Source organism: Cyprinodon variegatus, unplaced genomic scaffold (assembly GCF_000732505.1).
Source record: "Cyprinodon variegatus isolate N-32 unplaced genomic scaffold, C_variegatus-1.0 Scaffold1276, whole genome shotgun sequence".
NCBI classification, from domain to species: Eukaryota; Metazoa; Chordata; class Actinopteri; order Cyprinodontiformes; family Cyprinodontidae; genus Cyprinodon; species Cyprinodon variegatus.
In genome coordinates, this window is record NW_015151729.1 from 11,688 (window position 1) to 28,696 (window position 17,009).

At 33.9% G+C, this 17,009-nt stretch overlaps 1 gene segment (V, D, J or C); it reads left to right on the plus strand.

The window, feature by feature from the left end:
* The first annotated feature begins 2,631 nt into the window (after positions 1-2,631).
* Positions 2,632-17,009, plus strand: part of LOC107102572 — a 32,314-nt gene continuing 17,936 nt past the window's right edge. Inside the window, 1 exon segment of the C gene segment in view lies at positions 2,632-2,681. Within this exon segment, the coding sequence occupies positions 2,642-2,681 (40 nt within the window).

Genomic DNA, 17,009 nt, shown 5'->3' on the forward strand with positions numbered 1-17,009 from the left:
TTCTTTTAGTTTTCATCATGTAGAGATGAAAAAATGATAGAACTAGATCAGTAGAACTTGAAGAACAGAACCAAAATAACTGTATTAAATTCTCTTTAAGGAACAGAACCAAAGCCATAAACCAGGAAAAAAATATTTTTATGTAGAAAAAAAAATAATTTTTTTTTTCTATTGCTGATTCTGAATCAACGATAGAATTTTGCTTCTTGTTTTATCCGACAATTTAATGACGATAAAACAGTTTATAGTACCTGATCCGTTCTAAACATGTTTCAGAACCTGAACATCAGAAAGTTACTGGATCTTTCCTTCAGCTGAACCGGTCTGAGAACAAAACTGTTTATATTTATTTACGTTTTAGTACCAGAACTAATGTTAAGCTAAGAAAAAAAAATATATATATAGAGAAACAGAGTTTGGACCTGGAACCAGCTATTCTACAGAACCTGGTTCTCATTAACCCGTTTGCGTTATGGGTTGTCATGCTGTGTGACTACTGGTACCGGTGTTAATAAGATCTTCTTTGGATCCGGAACCAGACTCACCATAGAACCCAGTAAGTAATAAATTTAATGTTTCAGAATTTGAAACTCAAAGTTTATTTAATTCAGTCATTAAAACCTAATCTTTGTTGGTTCCGAGCTAAATGGACCTCATAGATTACTCCAGAACCTTTTCGTTTGGATCTTTAAAATAATGGTTCCGCTGATCTTGTTCAGTGTTGATGAAAAGAAAAGGAACCAAATCTAATCAGAACCTTTCAGGGCAAGAACTTTAATTTTTCATTCTAACCCAATCAGAACCAGAACCTTTAATATCTTTAGATTAGAACCGGACTCCTTTAAAGTTAAGATAACAATAGATTCATATCTCTAGTGTTGATGCAGATGATGTGAATTTGAGCTGCTGGAGCTCTGGGTTTTGGTTCTGGAGCCTCATGCTGTGTGAATCGGAACCAGAACCAGTTTATCTTTGGAACTGGAACCAAACTGATCGTAGAAACCAGTAAGTTCAACAATATTGCATATTAAATATTGGTCAGTAACCAAAGTTTACCGGCAGTTTGCATCGAGGAAAAACGTATTTTGGTCAATTCTAAAAAAACTAAAAGTTTGAAGAAATCTGAAGTAATTTTAATTGTATTTTCTGAACGATTTATGAATTTATTTCTGTTTAAGGTGATATATTTAACTTAAAAATGAAATACCTGCTTATGACATCCTGTTGCATTTGGTTTCTGTTCTGAACTTTCTTATTGTGTGACTGGAAATTCTGATAAAATGATCTTTGGTACCGGAACCAGTCTAACCATCATAACCAGTAAGACTGTTTTTATGGATTTAATATTTTTAAAGAACTGTTCATTGTCTCACTTGATGCAGATTTCTAATTGATTTAATTTAAAAATATTTTAACAAAGAAATTAAATAATACAAAAAATAAAAAATAAAAACTAAGGCTTTTATTTAAAATTTAATCAATAAATTTAAACCCATTAAATCTTAACTTTAAACAGGGAAACATTCTGTTGATGAAATTTCCTCTAAGTGTTTTCTGCTGGATCCATTATAGATTTAAAACAATTAGAAAAGGCATCAATAAAAATAGATGAAAAAAGAACACAAACAGTTGAGTTCTGATCCGATTCGGAGGAAAAAAACATTCTGATGTTTTGGACTTTTTACCCAAAATTCAGTAAATTGAATAAATAGTAAAAACATGATGGAAAATAAACATAATTTAGTTTCTATAGTTTTAAAATCTCACAGCTAATAAATCTGCTGAGTTCTGTTCCGATCCAGTTTATGTTCTGGAAGTTCTTGGTGTGTGAATGTTGGAGCAGCAACCAGGTTGCTGTTTGGTTCTGGAACCAGATTAACTGTTCACACCAGTAAGTAAATACAGATACATTTAAAAATTCAATCAAAAATTCCTTTTTACAGACAAAACGTTCCTCAAACTTTGACTAAACCAAATAATTTCTAAATTGACAAATTATCAAATATTTTAAATCGGTAGATTATAATCCAGCTTAGATTTTATCTAAACTGATTTTCATCACAATATTATTTCTAATATTTTTTTCGTTCTTTATTTTTAAATCTGCAGAAAACAAACAAAAACAAATTCAGAATTGTGAAAATATCCTTTAATAAATCACATTTCTGTAATTAAAATTATTGGCCAGAACCATAATTCCATCACAGCAGAACCGGGTTCGCATTGGGTCCAGTCAGGTTCTGCTGAGTTTTTGCTCTGGAGTTCCATGTTGTGTGAATTCTGGTGGCGCTAAAATCATCTTTGGTTCTGGAACCAGATTAACTGTTCATACCGGTAAGTTCTCATATTTATTATCATCATTCTGTTAAAATAATCTCTGGAAACAAACAGACATCGACTTTGGATCAGAACAATGTTCGGTTCTGACAGTCAGCGCAAAAAAAAAAAATCTAAAATCTGTTATTCCTTTGAAAAAGTCCAAACAAACAGAATTTATTTGTATTTATGGATATTTTACATAGAAATTCAGAAACAAGTTTCAGTCATGATAATAACACAGATCTGAAAAGAGTTCTGGCCCAGTTTGTCTTGGCCTGGTTTGTGCTGTGGAGCTTAATGCTGTGTGAATTCTGGCATAAAGATGCTCTTTGGACCCGGAACCAGACTGACGGTAGAACCCGGTAAGTTCTGGTCAATAAATTCATTTACAAACAGGTTCAATTAAAGAATATTCGATATAAATCTGAATACGATGCAGTTTGGACCCAAAACCAGAACTTACCATTGCTGAATCTAAAAATTGTAAAATTGTCTAAATATTCATTAACTGACTTATCAATTGTTTTATTCGTTAACCTTTAATCTGAAGAACAATAAAATCAAAATATATCAAGTTGGATCAAATTTACAAATGAATCCCTCATAAAAATTCTTACTCTGCTAAATCATCGTAAATCATTCTGTTGATATCATATTTGTGGAAGAAAATCAAACATAAAGTCAGAATTGTTCAGTTTGATGAGAGACTTCATGTTGTTCAGAAACCAGTTTAGAAGCGAGAACCATTAGGTTCCCATTCTCAATAATATTCAAATGCATGAATTAGTTTTTAGAAACAAACAGACCAAAAGTAAAAAAAAAAATAATAATACATAAAATAAACTTAATAAGAAAGACTTTTCTGCACTCTGATAAAGCATAAATCCGGTTTTTCATTCTGGTTAGAATATTTGCTGTGGAAGAATCGGGTTTCGGTTCTGGTGTTTCACACAGTGTGAATGCGAATCAGAACAAGATCTTTTTCGCAACCGGAACCAGACTCAGCATAGAACCCAGTAAGTTCTGAAAACAACCAATTATTCTACTAGTTTGTTTTTTTACTAAATTAACCCGTCCTACTGAATCGGGTTTTGTTGGACTTCATCAGAATCATCATCCGATTGTTATTTTAATCTGTTGGTTCTGATCGTTTTCTATAAAAGTTCAGCAGAAGTTATTCTGGTTTGAGGTTTCGGTTCGGTCCAGTTAGTCCTCTGCTGTTTGTTTAATTAGGCTTCATGTTGTGTGAACGACGCAAAATGAAAACTGCTTTTTGGATCCGGAACCAGTTTGACCATAGAACTTAAAAAGTTCTGATAAGATCTTTGATGGGTCCAGTTGGTGGTTCTGGAGATCAGATTGTTTTTTTTTTTAATCAGAAGATCAAACATCAGATGTAGAAACATTTCATTAAACCAGGTTTTTAACCTGAACCAGTTCTGATAGAATCCATTAAAATTCCAAATTAATTTAGTTTATTTTCAACCAAAGATTCTTGAATAGAAACAGGTTCTGGTTCTGGTTCTGGTTTCTACCTGCTGAGTTGTTGTTGAGGCCCTTCATGCTGTGTGAATGCTGGTAATAGGATGTTCTTTGGATCCGGAACCAGACTCACCGTAGAACCAAGTAAGTTCTGGTTTTAATTGTTTTCTGGACTCTTTCAGGACAAAATCAGTTTTTAAAAAATATTTCAGAACCTGCAGATGAGACAGTTATTGGATTTTTATCCAACTAAACTGGTCTCAGAACCAAAGAAGTTGATCAGATAGTTTGTCAGTAACAGAACAGAGATAGAAATCTAAAAAATAAACAGATTTTGGACCTAGAAGCAGTTATTCAACAGAACCTGGTTAGGTTCTGTTGAACCCGTTTATGTTCTGGGTCGTCATGCTGTGTGACTGGAAATAAGATCTTCTTTGGATCCGGAACCAGTTTAACCGTAGAACCCAGTAAGTTCTGATATAAATATTTTTTTACTCTTTCCAGAACCCATTTAGCTTCAGAACATCTTGTTTCAGAACCTGTAGCTCAGAGAGTTACTGGATCTTAAATTATTCGAGACCTTTTTCAGAACCAAGCAGGTTTTATTAAATTCTGTTTCGGTACCAGAACCAAAGTTAAAAATAATGTTTTAAATCAGAATTAGAATTTGGACCTGGAAGCAGTTTTTCTGTAGAACCTGGTTCTGGTTCTCTAGAACCTGTTAATGTTCTGGGTCGTCATGCTGTGTGACTGGAAATAAGATCTTCTTTGGATCTGGAACCAGTTTAACCGTAGAACCCAGTAAGTTCTGATCCCATTCTTAGAGGTTCTGGGTAAGATTAGTTGGTTCTGATTTTTTGACTTTTGTTCTAAAATTGTTTTAATGCTAAAAAAACAACAACTCAGAACCTGTTTGATACTGTTTAATAAGTAGAAAAAAAATTACCCAGTAATTAGTCGTTTTCAGAACAAAGTCCGTAGAAATGGACCAGAACCATTATAAAATAAGCGGCTACTGATCCAAAGTTATCCTTTAGACTTCTTTAGAATCTGATCCGGTTCTAGATTGAGTGTCTATCATACTGGTTCCGATTGTGTCTGTTGGGTTATTGTTGTGGACCTTTACATTGTGTGAATGGTGTGAACAAGATCTTATTTGGATCCGGAACCAGTTTAACCGTAGAACCCAGTAAGTTCTGATTTAAATATTTTCTGGACTCTTTCCAGAGTCCAATTAACTTAAGAACATCTTGTTTCAGAACCTGTAGCTCAGAGAGTTATTGGATCTTAAATTCTTCTGGACCTTTTTCAGAACCAAACAGGTTTAATTAAATTCTGTTTCCGAACCAGAACCAAAGTTAATAATTATGTTTTAAATCAGAATTAGAATTTGGACCAGGAAGGAGTTATTCTACAGAACCTGGTTCTGTTTCTTGTTATGGGTCGTCATGCTGTGTGACTGGTGCTGGTTTAAACAAAATGTTCTTTGGATCCGGAACCAGACTCATCGTAGAACCCAGTAAGTTCTGATATAATTTTTTAATCTTTAATGAGATTCCTCTCACCTTACAGAGCAACCTGGTTAAACCGGACCTTTTTCAGGTTCTGAAGCAGTCCGATGATTCCTCCTCTCATCATGTGCCGTTTACATTACAGAACCAGAAAACAGAACCTGATCAGCAGAACCATCTATGAGAGTCTGGTTCTGAAGTTCTGACTGGTTTATGGTTCTGGTTGGATGTTCTGGTGACATAAAGTTTGGTCCATATTTCTGTTAGACCATCGAACATTAGATGTAGGATAATTAGAGATAAAGAAAGAATTCGGATTTGGTACCAGAACCAGTTCTATTAAGGACTGAAAGTCCAAATTCATTTTCTTCATTTTAACAACTGATTTCATGCAAAGATTCTTCATACAGAAAAAGTTCTGGTCCAGTTTCTACAGAAACAGGTTCAGGTTCTGGTTTCTATCTGCTGAGTTTTTGTTGATGGGTTTCATGTTGTGTGTTTGCTGGAAACAAGATTATCTTTGGATCCGGAACCAGACTCACCGTAGAACCCAGTAAGTTCTGATCTCATTCTTAGAGGTTCTGGGGGTAGATTAGTTGGTTCTGATTTTTGGACTTTTGTTCTAAAATTGTTTTAATGCTAAAAAAAAAAATTATTGGATCTTAAATTCTTCTGGACTTTTTCAGAACCAAACAGGTTTTTTAAAATTCTGTTTCGGTACCAGAACCAAAGTTAATAATGTTTTCAATCAGTATTAGAATTTGGACCTAGAAGCAGTAATTCTACTGAACCTGGTTCTGTTTTTTGTTGTGATTTGTCATGCGGTGTGACTGTTGCTGGTGCAAACAAAATGTTCTTTGGATTCGGAACCAGACTCATCGTAGAACCCAGTAAGTTCTGATAGAATTCCTCACCTTTGGTTCTGGGTCTTGGTGTTTACCAGCTGCTCAGGTGGTTAGAACCAAACTCATTGGGTCTTAGAGGCAAACAGAACCGCATTAAATGAAGGATAAGGTTCAGAACTGTTTGGTCCAATTAGAACCTCCTCAGGAGGAACCAAGAACTTCCAACATTTAGGTCCAAAAGAATATGTCTGAAGAGCAGAACCTCTAAACCAACTGGGCTGTGAGGTTCTGGTTCTGAGCTTAATGTGAAAGAGCTTCCTGATGTGTGACTTCTGGAGGAAATCAGTTCAAGATATTCTTTGGTTCTGGAACCAAACTCTTTGTTGAAACCAGTAAGTTTTGAATTCACAGATAAACCGGGTTTTAGATGTTCAGGTTTAAACACGGCTAGTTTTGGGTCGGGCTTTGGTGGCACAGATGGACCTGGAACCAGTTCAACCACAGAGTCCACTAAAGTTCTGGTTTGAAATGCTTTCTGGACTTTATCCAGAACCAGTTCAGGTTTTTTTCAGAACCTGCATATCAGAAAGTTTTCTGATCTTTATTCTGCTCGGCTCGTTTCAGAACCAGATTCTGTTTTAAAAACAGAACTGAAGTTTAAGATAAGAAAAATCATATTTTGAAACCAAAACCAAACCTGGTTCTGTTTCTCTTGAACCGGTTTGTGTTGTGGGTCATCCTGCTGTGTGACTGGTTCTGGTGGATTCAAGATGTTCTTTGGATCCGGAACCAAACTTACCATTGAACCCAGTAAGTCTGATTAATATTAATCAGAACCTTGACTGATAGTTCTGATAAAGTTCTGGGTTTTAAATCAAAGGTTCGGTTCTTCAAATAAGAACTAAAATTAGACAAACTGGATCCGCTTGGTTCTGGTTGATCCGTGCAACCAGCTGCTGAGTTTTTGGTTCTGATCTTCCTGCTGTGTGAATGATGGTGGATTTAAGATGTTCTTTGGATCCGGAACCAGTTTAACCATTGAACCCAGTAAGTTCTGACTGAAAACCTGAATCTGTATCAAAGATCGACCAAAAACTTTTTCAGCTTCATTGATAATTTTTCTGTCAAAACATGACAAACAAAAAGTTCTAAATAATTAGACAGAGAACATCGGCAGAACCAGGTAGTAGAACCCTGGGCTGGTTCTGTTGAACTCATCCTAGTTAGCGCTATGGAGCCTCAGACTGTGTGAATGCTGGAGGTTCTGTTCGGCTCATATTTGGACCTGGTTCTAGATTAACCATTGAACCCGGTAAGTTCTGATTAGATTCTGATTAGGAGGTTCTGATCATGAACCAGTCTGGATATTCAAGTGTTTCAGCAGAGGTTCAATTGGTTCTGGTTCTGTTTGTCCGATAGAGGTTCTGGGTTCTTACAGTGATCTAGAACTGGACCGACCAGTGAACCCAGGAGGTTCTGGTACCTAACCAACAACAATCTGATCTTAGCTAAACGTTCAGAACCTCAAAGGTCCAAATAAATTCAGATCTATTCGGCTTCATGTTGGGCTTTGATGGAACCAGAACAGTGAAGCTTCGATTTGGACCTGGAACCAGTTTAAACACCAAACCTCTCTGTTTCTGATGGTTCTGATCCAAAGTTTTTTGGACCGTTCTGATTTTGTGTTTTCATAAAATTATCTTAAAATAGAATGAAATAAAACCATAAAAATATAACAGAATGTAAAAATAATAGTTTATGAAATGAAATCTAATCCTTTAAAATAATCCGTCTGCCATAAAACGGCTCTTCTGTTCTGATCGGACCCGCTCAGTCTGTGCCCAAGAGCTCCTGCTGGGTTTTTTACTGGTTCTGGAACCAGACCGACCACTGAAACCAGTGAGTTCTAATGGAGATCCGATATTTTTAACCCGTTTCTCAGGAAAATGTTTCATCATAGCTGAATAATTTCTGTATGAATCAAACTCTGACTCAATATTTCAGTTCTTCCAGTTTTTACGATCAGCTTTAAAATTCAAAACAACAAATGAAAAATAATTTAAGCTCTTGTTTTTCTTTTCCTCTAAACATGAAAAACAGAATTAAAAATGAAAAAAGGAAACAGATTTCTGGCTGAAACAAGGCAAACAGGTTGTGATGCTTCTGAGCAGAACTCGGTTCTTGTTGAGGAGCTTCATTCTGTGCGACTGGTTCTGGTGGAGTTAAGCTCATCTTTGGACCAGGAACCAGTTTAACCATCGAAACCAGTAAGTTCTACTGAATATGTTTAAAAAACCCAAAAAACGTCTGAATGTGACCGGATGATAGAAGTTTACCAATTAATTATCTGAATCATCCAGAAATGTTCCACCTTTAGGTCCAATTCACCAAAAACGATCCCAGAAATGATTTTAGTCATAAAACCCGATTTATCTTAAGGTTGTGTTTCCAGAACCAGAACCACCTCCAGTATGGGTTCAGGTGGATCAGATGTCAGAACCAAACTATTAAGATTTAATTCTTTTCACTCTAAAATGTTGGATTTATTGCCGGAACACGAGTCCAAAGTTCTGGAAGTTAAAACAGAACCGTTTAGACATTTAAACAGGAGTGAATTAGTTCTGATTGGAGTCGGTCCGGTCCGACCCGGTTTGCGTCGCTGAGCTTCATGCTGTGTGGATGTTGGTGGAAACAGGATGATCTTTGGAACCGGAACCAGTCTGACCATTGAAACCAGTAAGATCTGATGCTGATCAGAACCTTTGTGTTTTATTTTACAGCATCATAATAACTTTAGAATTAAATTTTTTTTTTTTGACACGGTTCTGATGAGTTTGTTTAGAGAAATAAAAATGAAAACGTTTTGGTTTTATTTACATAAGAAATAATAAATTATTGATGAAAATTCTGTGGTTTAAAATCATGGGATTGAAATGGTTCTGGTACTGGTTCTACCTGCTGGGTTTGTGTCACTGGGCTTCATGCTGTGTGAATACTGGAGGCAGAAAAATGCTCTTTGGAACCGGAACCAGTCTGACCATTGAACCCAGTAAGTTCTGATTTACTCCAGAATAATCTTCCTCCATTGGAAAAATTATCTAGAAATAAGAAAAACAATTTTTAATCAAGTGTATTTACCACTAATTCAAATACATAAATGAGATAATTTGCCAATGAAATCAGTATTTTTACTCTTGAAATAAGATAATTAGATAAAATGCACTTGCAATAAGACAATGCAATTGTGTTTTTTCTTATTTTAAATCTAAATTCTCTTGTTCCAACGGCAAAATGTAAATTTTATCTCCTCAATTCAAGAAAAATGCACTTATTTTAGGAAAAAATGACTCATCTAGATTAAAATTTTTTCCTGTGTTGGTTTCAGACCCAAAATGATTAATTATTAAAAATGATTTTACTTTCTGCTGAAGACTTCAGCTTAGATCAGAACTTTATGACCCAAACATGATCACAGTTCTTTCATATCAAACGGGTCACAAAAGAACCTCTTCTGGGTTTCTGTCACCGGGCTTCATATTGTGTGTCTGGTTCTGGATACAAGATGTTCTTTGGAACCGGAACCAGTCTAACCATTGAACCCAGTAAGGCCTGAATTCTTTTAACTGGTTTAGACAGATATTGACTGTTTTATCCAGGGTGTTTCTATAAGAGCAAAAAAAAAATTAACAGAGGTATTTAATAATAAATAGACAAAAAGATGTTTCTGTTATTTTCTAAAGCGGCTCTAAAGAAATAATAATTAGATCTTTGCTTTAAACAAAATCAAATCTTTAATGGTTCCCAGTTCAAAAGGGAACCAGTTCAACCAGTTTGGATCAAATAAACAATTAAAAGAATTGTTCTAAAAATCTAAAATAATTTCAATTGTTTATTAAAAATATATATATATATTTATTGTAATTGATTAGTTTTTTCTGAGCATTAAAATAAATTATATAAATGGGTTCTGGTTCTGGTTCTGGTAGCTGGGTTTGTGTCACTGAGCTTCATGCAGTGTGAATACTGGAGGAATCAATAAGATCATCTTTGGACCTGGAACCAGACTGACCATAGAACCCAGTAAGACCTAAACTCTTCTAACTGGTTTAAACACATTTTGGTTCTAACAGATTTTTATTATTATATTTTTTTCAACCAATCGAATTTTATTTGACCAGAATTTTTCTATAACAGAAAAAAAATAGAAAAGAAGTCAGAATAGAAACAACAAAAAGCGAACAGTTTAATGGAAATATTAAATAATAAATAGAAATACAGATGTTTCTGTTATTTTCTAAGAGCAGCTCTAAAGAAATGATAATTAGATCTTTGCTTTAAACAAAACCAAATCTGTAATGGTTCCCAGTTCAAAAGTGAACCAGTTCAACCAGTTTGGACCAAATAAACAAGAATTAACAGAATTATTCTAAAAATATAAAATCATTTGACATTATTTTTAGTAGAACCAGTAAAAGATGCAGGAGTTCTGATCCAATCAGCAGAAATGCATTTAAATTGTTCACATTGTTCTGATAAATGTTTTAATGAAATAAAAACTAAGTTAGTTTTTAATTGATCAGTTTGTTCTGAGCATTAAAATCAGTTAAATAAATGGGTTCTGGTTCTGGTTCTGGTTCTGGTAGCTGGGTTTGTGTCACTGAGCTTCCTGCAGTGTGAATACTGGAGGTTTCAATAAGATCATCTTTGGAACTGGAACCAGTCTGACAATAGAACCCAGTAAGTTCGGAATTAAAATGATTTTTAAAGGAACAAAGACCCGGTTTTACAGATAAAGACAGATGACCGTCTCTAATAAACAGTTCTGCTGGTTCTTATGTTCTGTTTGACTCAATTAGATTTATAAAACCATAAAGTTAAAGTAAACTGGAACTTATTCTTCAAGATTTTTAAAAATAACCCGAAACTATTTAAATTCACAAGATATTTGATCATAAAATGCAATAAAAAGGTAATAATTCAATTTATAGATCAGATCAGAATTAAAAAATCCCAATCTGAGGAAACAGCCTCATTAAAAAAAGCTTTTAAAAACTAAAACTAAAGAAAAAATGTCAGAATTCTTTAGAAGCCTAACAGAATTTAAATATAAATAAAAACACATAAAACCACATTATGAAAACGTGTTTATGAAGAATCAGAGACCCACAGAAAGTCAGTCTGAGCAGAACCGGCTCCAGTTTGTCCGCTTTGGGTTTTTGTTCTGAATCTTCATGCTGTGTGAATTCTGTTGCCAATAAGATCTTCTTTGGATCCGGAACCAGACTGACCGTAGAACCCAGTAAGTTCTGATATTCACCTTTTATTGATTGTTTCAGAACAATAATCATTTTGTAATGGTTGACATCAGTGATTGGACCCATCTGATAGAACAGAGCAGAACCTTCTGATAAACAGAGTTTATTCGAATCACTTTCACCAGAACCTTTGATTCCGGATCAGTTTAATGTTCAGAGATCAAATGTGACCCGATAAGGTTCCCTCATGTTCAGACAGAACCTCGTTCAGTTCTGGAGAGGCCAAAATGTTGCCCATCCTGATAGGAAGTTCTTGTTCTGGAGCTTCATGCTGTGTGAATTCTGTTAAGATCATCTTTGGTTCTGGAACCAGACTGACCATAGAACCCAGTAAGTTCTGAATTCTAAAGATTTTTCTTCATAATCTATAAGTTTCGGGTTCACAGGAACAAAGATCTGGTTTTACAGTTAAAAGTTAAACACACCAGAATCGATCTTTATTAATCTTTCTGGGTCAGCGGTTCTGTTCGTCTTCTAGCTGCTGCCTTTATGCTGTTAAGAAGTTTGGTTCTGGAACCAGACGAAGCGCTGGACCCAGTTAGTATTTGATTAGATGGAGTTTCATTTTATTTTGGTTGTTAAAAGTTAAGAGTTGGTTCTGGTTCTGTCCTGATGTTCACTAAGGCAAAGCATCAGAACTTTGGTTCTGGTTCTGTCCTGATGTTCACTAAGGCAAAGCATCAGAACTCCAGTCCTCCTCTGAATTCAAATATTTTGAATTATTTTAGTGGAACCATTTTAACAATTCTCAGAGTTTCTGGTTTATTTTGGAAAAATGAAAAATATTCCACTTTATTGAAACTTCAATCATGTCTGGGATCTGCTAGCAGCTCCTCCACTTTATGTTCTGGAGCTGGTTACTGTGTGACTACTGGAGCGAACCAGAACAAGATCTTCTTTGGTTCTGGAACCAGATTAACGGTTCAACTCAGTAAGTTCCTGATCATTTTAAAAGATTTTTAAAATCTAAACTGATGCTAATTTATCTTCAAGGATCAATAAGATAAGAATAAAGTTTAGAATAAAAATCTTTAGAATCTGTTTAACAAAGAAGTTCGGCCTAAACATGAAAAAATTGTCCATGAAGCTGCAATAATTAAAAATCAATATTTTAATCTCTAAAGTTTGTTAATTTAGAAAATAAGGAAATGTCACTTTTTTTTGGTGTAAAAATGTTTATTTATATTTACAGTAAAAACAAAAACAAATGTAATCATTACAATTTGTTGCTTAAAAACAACCAACTATTTCAAAGCAGCTTGGAAACGTTTTTAATGTAAACCGGTTGGAACCCGATCTGGGTTTCTGTTCTGGACTTTGATGCTGTGTGAATCTCGGAGCCCAACGGATTCTCTTTGGAGTTGGAACAAAACTCAGTGTTGAAAATAGTGAGTGTTAAACCATATAATAATTATTCTAATATTTAGTTTTAATTGTTACAAAATGTCGGTTAATGTTGGTATATGGGAGCACAGTTTAGTTTGGTTCTTCTGCCGGATAGAAACTGGTTCTTGGACAAGATTAATCAGTGAAATAGACCGAAGTATTTCATTCATGATAATATTTTATGAAAGATGTCAGAACTTCTGAGGTCTTCTGTGGTCCACTTATTCAACCTCTGGTTGAACAGCTGGACCTGTTGATTAATTAAAAAATGAATTAAGACCTGAATTCAGACACTAGTTTGGAAACTAAATCAAATGCTAAAAAAAAACAAAAAACTACGCTTGAACTATCGTGATTCAAACTTTCCAAACATCGGATGCCTCTAAAATGCCCGTTTTGTGATGTCGTGACCCGGATACTGAAAATATAAACAGACATACTGAGGAGAAATTTTAAGAAAAATAGGAGTAAAAACAGTTTCTTCTGTGGAGTCCAGAACCATAAAGTCAGAAAAATACAGTCTTTAACAATTGGAAGTGAAGTGAGCTGGTTTTGGTCAAAGGAGAAGCTTCTCTGTGTTTCTGCAGTCAGTTAATGAACTGGCTTTCTTCACTGTGTGAATGTTAACAAGATTATCTTTGGAAAAGGAACCAAACTACTAGTTTCTACCAGTAAGTGGAACCATTTCTGATCTTTCTGCTAATACAAGGTTATGTTCTATCTAATAACTTTAAATAAATCTGGATAAAACCTGATCAATAGAAAAATAATCTTAGTTTAACACCCTGATTACTCTCTGACCTTCACTTCCAGCTAAGCTTGAAAACATCTTTAATAAGAAACACATTTAGAGGAATGTCGGTTTGACTAAAATTATTTTCAAATCAATTTCAATTTCAAACACACAAACATTTTATTCTCTCCATCTGTAAAAATATAAATGGAAATGAACCAAATTAGGCAAAATGCAGGTTATAGTGTCAGTCTGATGGTTCAATGCCATAATGAGTATCTCACACTGATTATAGCAGATCAAACTAATAAAGTTTTCTGATTGATTTAGTGAAAACAGACTTAAGTTTTTAGTTTATGTCATTAATAAAGCAAAACCAATAGATTTACTCCTTCTTCATTGAATAACAATTAGTTCAGATAATTCATTTTTCCAAACCACTTTTAAAGCACAAACATCAGAGACAAACTGTAAAAATCAAACCATCAATTTAATCCTGAAAGTTTCCACAGCAGCTTCTGTTCTCGTAGTTCTTGTTGGGTTCTGATCTGCTGTGTGAAGAACACTGGAAACTACAAACTGCTGTTTGGATCAGGAACCAGACTGACTGTAGAGAGCCGTGAGTACTTTGGTCCAAAATATGATTTTAAATATTCAAATAATGTACTTCCCTTTAGATCAAAGTTTCCTTAAATTAATTATCAATCCATTTAACATGAAGGAAAGTTTATATAAAGATTTAATTATTGTCAAACAAAAAGTTTTTATGTGACTAAAGTTCTAAGCATAGTTTTATGAACCTGACTGATTATAATATCAAATCTAATTGAAAAATAATTCTAGTTTATTTTATAAAAAATCTGATTTTAAATGATGTTTCAGGATATATTCTACTCCAACATATAAAATGCTAACTGTTCATCCTCTTTTACACACTGTCATAAATTGCTCATTAAAAGCCTATAAATTCATTAGAAAAAATTAATTATAATTGGATTAAACTATTTAAAAACTGTTTATGCAACCAAATGTTTAAAAAGCATTTTTTTTAAAGAATTATTTGTGATTATGAACTGGGCGTCGGAGCTTTAGATATTGTTCAGGACATACAGACTGTGTGACATCTTCAAACTGGAAAATCATTTTTGGAAACGGGATCAAACTGGTGGTAGAGAGCAGTGAGTATTAAACCTGAAATCAGTCATACGATCACCGACCCGCTGCTCAGCAAATGACCCGTTAAGCATCCTTATTGATTACCTTTGTTAATTATTTATCATACTGGATAAAAAAAAGTCACTAAAAATAGACAAACATGGAGTAAAGAGACAATTTATTGGATTTATCCTTGAAGTTCCTGTTTTGGATGTGAACTGGTTCTGGTTCCAATCAGAGGCAGGCGGTTCTGGTTTGTGATGTTGTGTTAATCACAGTGTGTCTCTTTCTAACACCAAATTTATCTTCGGAACCGGAACCAAACTTAATGTTCTCCTAAGTAAGTTTAACCGTTTCTTTCACAATAATTTGCTTTACGGAGACAATTATCACAAATAAACATAAAATTTTCATATTGAATGTACAATAATCAACAGTTAAATTTTAGAGACGCTTCTAATTCTGCAAACATACACCACTTTATTAGTTTACTCTCAGAAATATTACCATAATATGTATTTAGGATTGAAATCTTTAAAATGTGAACAGTTTAAAGTTGAATGATGTGTTCAGCCTGATGTAGTTAATGTGAGGAACTGATGTTCTGTGTGACTGGAAACTACAAAGTTCAGTTTGGGACCGGAACCCGACTGATCGTTAACAGCAGTGAGTTTCAAATGTATCTTTACGTAAAAGTTTGGATGTCAGAATAATTCAGTCTGCAAAGGAATAAAACAAAAAATTCATCTATAAGATCTTAAAAAATGCACGTAGTTTCAGTAAATCTAGAAATTATCACCTTACTCCATGTCAACAGCTTCTTTAATACAAACAGATTAACTCTGATTTAATTTATTTACTTTATATTTCTATCTAATCATATAAAATCATATAAACATAAATATAATATAACATCTTATTTGGTTAACAATGATTCAGATTAAGCAGAATAATCTACTGATCATCAGTTAATTTAACTTAATTTACTAAACTATTAATCCAGCAGCATTACATGGAACCAGGAGCAGCTTGGTTCTGCTGGGTTCTGCAGGGTTCTGCTGGTTTTTGCTGAGAACATCACTGCTGTGTGACTGGATCTGGAAACAGGAAAATGCTTTTTGGAGAAGGAACAAAGTTAAACATTGAAACTAGTAAGTTTATAAGTTTATCTGATGTCTTCATAAAGTTAAAACAATAAAATCCCCCTGAATCCCCCCCGCCACCTACCATGTACAATTACCGATACATCTGGCATTAAGTCGGTTAAAAGTCAAAAGAAAGTTTTCAGATATGTTTATTAATAATTTTCTTGTAGTATCTTTTTTAAAATTGAAGCCGGAGTTATCCCTGGCGTCTGTTAGTTTAGTAAATGGTTAATGTTTACATCCGACTGACTGTGTGACTTCGTCTGGAAACTTTAAACTTTTCTTTGGTGATGGGACCAAACTGACTGTAGAAAGCAGTGAGTATCAATGATTAGCAGTGTTAAATACAAATATTTATAGATATTGATTTAGTGAACTTTCAGTAAAAAAACTGATTATAAGAGTAATGTTTGAAAAACGTTCCTAATATGCAGACGATGTGATTCACTATCTGTCCGTTTAATGAGCTCAACTAAAGAGTGTAAATATAGAAACCTGTAAGTAGTTTGTTTTTTTTGGTCCATTTGTTGCTCAAAATAATCGTATACTGGAAAATAAGGTTTAATAGAGAATAATGAACATAATGAACAAATTTACAGCTTGATTTACAATAAAATCCTTTAATGATAGAAAATGCTTTTTCTAAATTTTAAACATATTGTTTATTGTTAAAGACTAAGAACATTTTCCGAATAAAACTAACTTGTAAAATTTTACAATTAATACCTTTGAAAATGTAGAATCATTTTTACTTAACGATAAGAACAACATTTACATGAGTGACTTTATGTGGATGAATTTCTCAGAGTGTGAAGAGCTCTGGTGTTGGTAAACTCACCTTCGGTTCTGGAACTAAACTTAATGTTTTCACCAGTAAGTACATTTAAACTCCTACTTAAAATACTAACCTGACTGCTCTGTTTGTTTTTGAAAATTCCTCTTTAAATTAAAGAATTAAAATTGGAAAAATGTGGATAATTAGAGCCATTTGTTTTAAACACTATTATTTATGTTAGTTATGGCTTATTTAAGCTCTATTGAAAATACTTTAATCAGTAAAATTCACAAATTAATTTAGACCCTCTTTCTATAAAATGACCTTACAGCTTCAGAATGAA